This window comes from Neophocaena asiaeorientalis, unplaced genomic scaffold, assembly GCF_003031525.2.
Source record: "Neophocaena asiaeorientalis asiaeorientalis breed wild unplaced genomic scaffold, Neophocaena_asiaeorientalis_V1.1 scaffold78, whole genome shotgun sequence".
Classification (NCBI taxonomy): Eukaryota; Metazoa; Chordata; class Mammalia; order Artiodactyla; family Phocoenidae; genus Neophocaena; species Neophocaena asiaeorientalis.
In genome coordinates this window covers 19273153-19280297 of record NW_020175018.1, presented here as the reverse complement: position 1 = coordinate 19280297, position 7145 = coordinate 19273153, and the positions used below count along the sequence as shown (strand labels likewise).

The 7145-nt window shown below is 63.7% G+C and overlaps 1 protein-coding gene across 1 annotated transcript in view; it reads left to right on the top strand.

Moving 5' to 3' along the window:
* The window catches only part of NOTCH1 (notch receptor 1), a 52122-nt gene extending 45360 nt beyond the window's left edge, over nt 1-6762 (top strand). Inside the window, 6 exon segments of the mRNA XM_024762427.1 lie at nt 1-39; nt 42-207; nt 784-1079; nt 2076-2223; nt 2305-2402; nt 3683-6762. The exon segment at nt 1-39 is cut by the window's left edge and continues 260 nt beyond it. Coding sequence (XP_024618195.1) covers nt 1-39; nt 42-207; nt 784-1079; nt 2076-2223; nt 2305-2402; nt 3683-5101 — 2166 coding nt within the window. The 3' untranslated portion in view covers nt 5102-6762.
* The last annotated feature ends 383 nt before the right edge of the window (nt 6763-7145 follow it).

Here is a 7145-nt window from a genome sequence, read left to right as displayed (position 1 = left end):
GCCCCTTTGGACGTGGCCCTCCGTTCAACCCTGTTCCTTAGTTCGAGGAGCCCGTGGTCCTTCCCGACCTGGATGACCAGACAGACCACCGCCAGTGGACCCAGCAGCACCTGGACGCCGCTGACCTCCGCGTGTCCGCCACGGCCCCCACGCCGCCCCAGGGCGAGGCCGACACCGACTGCATGGATGTCAACGTCCGCGGGCCGGGTAGGTGCCGCCGGCCCCCCGCACCACCCTCCGGGGCTCCACCCCAGGGCACCTAGCCGCTGCGGGCAGCCCGCTCTTGCCTGACCTCGTGACCCGCCTGCCCCCCTGCCCTGAGCCCTCGGGGTCAGCACCTGGAAGCTCCGCTTGGGGGGATGAGACCTGGGAGGTGGTGGGGACCCCGGGGAGTCGCTCAGCCTCCTCGCCGGCTCCCCCCTCGGGGCGACGGTCTCAAGACTCACTCTGCCCTCCGAGTTCATTTCTTGATCCGAAACGCTTCTTTTGAGACGCCCCAGGTGTTGGTTTCCTAACCACCCGTTTCTTACGTGGTCTCTCTCCTGGGTGGGCTGTTGGTGAAGGTCTCGGGCGGGTCCGGAGGCGGAGCGGCGGGTGTCTCTGTCGCCCACCAGCCCGTTGGAGCTGGACTTGCCTCTGCCCTCGGGGAGCGTGCATGGGCTGCGTTGGCCCCAGGCAGGGTGGCCTCCGTGGGCCGCGCGTCCGCAGTCCCCGAGCGGCTGCTGGGGGCCGGCCTTCCTGACCAGGTCCCGCCCCTGCCCCGCCCCTGTCCCGCCCCTGCAGACGGCTTCACGCCCCTCATGATAGCCTCCTGCAGCGGAGGGGGCCTGGAGACCGGCAAGAGCGAGGAGGAGGAGGACGCACCCGCCGTCATCTCGGACTTCATCTACCAGGGCGCCAGCCTGCACAGCCAGACGGACCGCACCGGCGAGACCGCCCTGCACCTGGCTGCCCGCTACTCGCGCTCCGACGCGGCCAAGCGCCTGCTGGAGGCCGGCGCTGACGCCAACATCCAAGACAACATGGGACGCACCCCGCTGCACGCGGCCGTGGCTGCCGACGCGCAGGGTGTCTTTCAGGTGGGCAGCCGTGCCCGCGCCCTTCTGCTAGCTTGCGCCCGCCTTCCCTCCTCGTGGCCGGGCCCCGGAGCCCTCATTCCAAGCGTGGCCAGAGCAGGGGCAGCTGGCGTCTCCCCCGCTTCCCCACCTCAAGCCTTTGCACCCTGAAGGGGGCCCGAGGCCGGGGAGGGCATCAAAGCCCCGTGTCGTCCTCGCGGGGTGGCCCGGCTAGCTGCGGTCTAGCAGGAGGCCGTGGGGACCCACAGGAAGCAGGGCCTCCTCGCCTTCCCCCAAGACAGGCTCCGTCCCCTGCGTCTGCTCCTCCCGCCTTGGCCCTCCCTCCCTGCTTTGGCTGGAGGCGTCGCCTCTGGCGGTGGGGAGAAGGGCTGGAGGCTGCTGTTTGCTGCCTGCAAACTGGGGGCTCAGGACCGGGGTGGATTAGGGACTTGGGTACCTGGGCCTCTGGGGAGTGTCCCTGGCACAGGGTGCTCTGAAAGCCGCCGGCCGGTCCCCCTGCCGCAGACCAACCAGGCCCTGGGCCGTGGTGCTCTGCACAGACGGGCAGGTAAACAGGGCGCAGACCAGGGTTTTAATTTAGTAATTTTTGACGTGCTGTCTTTCTGTGGAAGTAGGAGATCAAGGACGATTTAAATGAGCCCCTGGAGGCAGGTCCTGGCGAGTTTGCTCTGGCAGCCTCTCTGGCGCTTAGAGACATAAATTCCCACGGGCGCTTGTTTCACAGGAGCTAGGCCCGTCGCGCGCGTGGCTTGGTCCCCAGCTCCGTTCACCCAGCAGCAAACAGTGACCGTCCTTCTCACGGGTGCTCTGGCCCCAGCCCCTCTAGCGGCGGCCGGTGGTTCCCCCCCTGCCCCAACTCCATGGCCGTCCAGTCTCGCTGGGGCCACTTAGACCCCAGGAGGGGCTGCTTCCACGTCAGGGATCGGATCCCAAGCATTTGTCCCAGGTGGGGGCCTCGCGCTCACACTGGCCGAGCCTGAGACCTTCCCTGTCGCCTAGATCCTCATCCGGAACCGAGCCACGGACCTGGACGCCCGCATGCACGACGGCACAACTCCACTGATCCTGGCTGCCCGCCTGGCCGTCGAGGGCATGCTGGAGGACCTCATCAACTCCCACGCCGACGTCAACGCCGTGGACGACCTGGGTGAGCCAGGCTGCGCCCGGCGCGCGGGGGTGCCCCCGGGCACCTGCTGCTCCCTAACCCGCCCTCTGCTTCCCCTCGCAGGCAAGTCCGCCCTGCACTGGGCCGCCGCGGTGAACAACGTGGAGGCCGCCGTCGTGCTCCTGAAGAATGGGGCCAACAAGGACATGCAGAACAACAAGGTGGGCCGGCTGGCAAGTCACGGCCCCTGACACCACTGTCTTCCGACTGGGGGGCCCCAGGCCAGTGACTCCAGCCCCTGGGCCTCAGCTCCCTAAGCTGTAAAGTCCCAGGAGGACCCCCTGACGCACAGATGGGGACCCCTCAGCGAGTGCCTGTGTGTCGTCGGCTCTCCCTCCCTCCTTCCTGCCGTATTTACGGGTCCCCTCTCAAGCGCAGGGCATGCGTTCCCCGCGTAGCAAGTAAGCGGCTGCAGCTCTCCGCTCTCTGCCACTGTGACCTGGACCTCAGCCCTGTCCTTGGCTGTCCCTGGGCGGGGTGGGGTGACACAGATGGTACACGTTGAGTCAAGAGGCTGGCGGGCGTGGGGGGCTCTGTGCTGGGAGGCCCCCAGCTGTAAACGCGAGTGGCCGCCTTCTGCGCCTGGACCGCCCCCCCCACCCCCCCGGTCTCCCTCAGCGTTGCCACAGTCTGTGCCCTGAGGCCAAGGAGGCGCTTTCCTTCCTCCCCAACCCAGTCTGACCCCACGTCTCCTGAACTTGTCGCTGGGCTCCTCTGTGTGTCCAGCCCCACCCCGTACTTCACTGACCCCTGGTTGCATTTCAGACTGTCCTGGGGGAGGGGCGCAGGGGGCAGTGTTGGGCCCAGGAGCTCCTGAGTCCGCAGTGGGGCAGAGACGTGATCCCACCTCCCGTTGGGGAGACTCGGCCTCGGAGACGGAGGGGCTGGCCGAAGGGACTGCCGTGGCGTGGCGGCGGCCATGGCCGAGGGCCTTGTGTGTACCGGGCAGGCACCATCAGGCCTCACCCCACACGCACACAGCAGCCTCGGGGGCATATGCGGCATGTCCGCTGTACAGATGAGAAAGCCAAGACCCAGGGACAGAGCTAAGATGTCAGGGTCCCTGGGGGACCGTGTGGTGCCCACGGATGCCCTTTAGACATCCCCAAGCCCCCGAAATTGTGGCAGTGTTTGCGTCTGTGCAGGTTGGGAGGGAGGGAAGAGGGGCCACAGTCTGTTAGATTTCCTGTGGGGCCTATGACCCCCGGAAAGGTGAAGCTTTACTGATTTAGAGTTTAGGATCCCACAGACCGCCTCTGGGTGGGTCTCAGAAGGTGTATTTAAGGTCTTTTTTGTTAAGACTTAACAGGCCAGGTAAAGGTAGCATGCCGGGGAGGGTCGAGATGAGCTGCCCCCCACCCCATGGCCGGGAGGAGGGGCAAGACCGCCGGTCCCTCTGGTGGCAGGTGACCTCCTCACCTGCCCCCGTCCATTCCCCCAGGAGGAGACACCTTTGTTCCTGGCCGCCCGGGAGGGCAGCTACGAGACGGCCAAGGTGCTGCTGGACCATTTCGCCAACCGGGACATCACGGACCACATGGACCGCCTGCCCCGTGACATCGCGCAGGAACGCATGCACCACGACATCGTGCGGCTACTGGACGAGTACAGCCTGGTGCGCAGCCCCCCGCTGCACGGCGCGCCCACCCTGTCGCCCCCTCTCTGCTCTCCCAGCGGCTACCTGGGCAACCTCAAGCCCGCCGTGCAGGGCAAGAAGGCCCGCAAGCCCAGCACCAAGGGCCTGGCCTGCGGCGGCAAGGAGCCCAAGGACCTCAGGGCGCGGAGGAAGAAGTCCCAGGACGGCAGGGGCTGCTTGCTGGACAGCTCGAGCGCGCTGTCGCCCGTGGATTCCCTGGAGTCCCCCCACGGCTACCTGTCGGATGTGGCCTCCCCGCCCCTCCTGCCCTCCCCTTTCCAGCAGTCTCCCTCTATGCCCCTCAACCACCTGCCCGGGATGCCCGAGGCCCACCTGGGCGTCAGCCACCTGAGCGTGGCGGCCAAGCCCGAGATGGCGGCGCTGAGTGGGGGTGGCCGGCTGGCCTTCGAGGCGGGGCCGCCACGCCTCTCCCACCTTCCCGTGGCTTCCGGCACCGGCACGGTCCTGGGTGCCGGTGGCAGCGGGAGCTGCGGTGGGGCCGTGAATTTCACCGTGGGCGGGGCCGCGGGCTTGAACGGCCAGTGCGAGTGGCTGTCCCGGCTGCAGAATGGCCTGGTGCCGAACCAGTACAACCCGCTGCGAGGGGGCGTGGCGCCGGGCACCCTGAGCACGCAGGGCCCCGCCCTCCAGCACGGCATGGTGGGCCCGCTGCACGGCGGCCTGTCTGCCACCGCCCTGTCCCAGATGATGAGCTACCAGGCCCTGCCCAACACGCGGCTGGCCGCCCAGCCTCACCTGGTGCAGCACCAGCAGAACTTACAGATGCAGCCGCAGGCACCGCAACCGCACCTCGGCGTGGGCTCGGCCACCAGCGGCCACGCGGCCCGGAGCTTCCTGGCGGGGGAGCTGAGCCAGGCGGACGTGCAGCCCCTGGGCCCCGGCAGCCTGGCGGCGCACACCGTCCTGCCGCAGGACAGCCAGGTCCTGCCCACGTCGCTGCCGGCCGCGCTGGCCCCGCCCATGACCACCGCCCAGTTCCTGACGCCCCCCTCCCAGCACAGCTACTCCTCCCCCGTGGACAACACCCCCAGCCACCAGCTGCAGGTGCCCGAGCACCCCTTCCTCACCCCGTCCCCGGAGTCCCCCGACCAGTGGTCCAGCTCATCGCCACACTCCAACATCTCCGACTGGTCCGAGGGCATCTCCAGCCCGCCCACCAGCATGCCGTCCCAGATCGCCCACGTTCCTGAGGCCTTTAAGTGAACAGCCGGCTGCCCCCAGGGACCCTGTGCTTCCTTTCCCAAGCCCTGCCGGACGTTTGCGTGCGCTCCGTGGATGTCGGGGCCGACCAAAGGAGCTGTTTTCGAAACATGCGTCTTTATACAAAACAAGAGGACAAGGATTTTTAATTTTTTTTTTTTTAGTATTTATTTATGTACTTTTATTTTACCTGGAAACACTGTCTTTTTATTTATATGTACTGTTTTGTATATCACCGGGTAGCACCTTTTATCTGCTCCAAGAAAATAAACTAGCTCTCGATCGTGATTTCCCTGTTTAGGATAAAGATTCCCAGGTGTTTGTAAAATAGAAACAAAGATTCATGATTTCCAAATGCCATTTATTTATTGATTTCCTTTTTTTTTTTTTAAATCCGGAAAGAAATGTCAGAGAAGGGAGGTTTTTTGAGCCAGCATCGTTCAAAAAGCTCCCGGGGTGCCCGGGCCTGCTGCCCGTTTCCCCAGACAGCCCCCTCACCCCTCCTCCAAAGCCGGACCACTCCCCCGACCCCAGCTCCCAGGACCACCTGCGTTTTGCGAGAAGATGCATCTAGGGATAGAAAAGCAGACCCTTTAGTCCTTTGGCACATGGGTTAATTGGCTTCTAAAATAGGAAAGGAACATGTGAAATGATGTGGTTTATGTGTTTTGGTGTTCTTTTAAATGACCTTTTAAAAACATGCTTTTAAAAACGTGTTCTTGGGGTATACCAAGGGTACGTTTCATGGTACCAATCATGAATCTTTGTTTTGGGTTCAGTATTATGTAGTTGTTCATTGGTCTCGTGAGTTCTTGTTCTTTCTGGAGGCTCCCAGGCCCCTCCCCCGCCCCCACTGATACTCAAGCGTCGTGCGGAGTGAGAAGTCAGAGGTGTGGTACCCACCTTGGACCCCACGCTGGGGAGGCCTACCCCTTTCTGGGGAAAGACACTGCCTGGGCCACCCCGTTGGAGGCGTCTCGACTTGAACTGCGTCTCCCAGGTTCAGCGGAAGATGGATTGGTGTTCCTGGGGCCCGAGAGCCGATGGGCCCTGTCTTTATAGGAGACTCGGAAAAACAATGGTTGTGTGCAGCCTCACTGCTCAGAGACCCTCGTGCCGGGGCCCGGCACGGCTCAGTGGGGCGCTTGGGACGCCGGGAGCCTGCTTGCAGGCCACCCCTCCCGGTTTGGGGAGGGAGCAGATTCTTACATTATCAAGTATAAGCCTGTGGCAGAGTAAATGTCTGTAAATACATTTCTGAATGGGGGGTTTTGTTTAAGAAATCTGATTGAACAAATCTGTCAGGGGTCATGTTGGTAAGGGATGTCAGAACCCAGGCCCCACGACCTGACCTGCCGCCCACCGTGCTCGGGCAGCTCCTGAGAGCAAAGCCAGGGAGGGTCCTGCCGCCCACCGTGCTCGGGCAGCTGCTCGGGCCTCGCCGGGCACGGTGTTGGGCCACCCCCAGTGGGCATGACCAGACACTTCCTAAGATGTCACTTCTTACTGTGTTTTATAAAATAGAGTGTAGTTTACACGAGAAGGAAACTTTTTAAAAAGTTATCTACATGCAAAACTGCAGGGGATGAAAATGATGTATTTTTCATCTTTTTTGTCTGATTTGCAATAAAAATGATTCTGATGGTTGTCCAGATTTTGCTAAACTCGGCTGTGGTGCTGGCTTGCTTTCTGAGAGCGGGGAACAGCAGGGCAATCCTCTCCGAAGTACCTCCCGATGGGAGAGCGGTGGTGGGACCGCCCAGCCCTGGCCCGTGGGCGCCGGCGTCTCTCTGTCCGCTCGGAAGGTGTCCAGTGTCCCCGTCTACCACGGGGAGGCAGACACCCCGCAGAGAGCCGGGCACATACAGCCCGACACCACCAGGCTCCGGGCTCTCCCATCTTGTCTGGGCCACGGAGGGCGAGGCACCACTGACCAGCCTAGGGACCACGGCCCGGGGGCCGCTGCAGGAAAGAGGGGCACAGGGAGGGGCCGGGAGGCCACGGGAAGGAGTCCAGACCCTAGCGTGAGGTCAGAGGGAGCCACAGG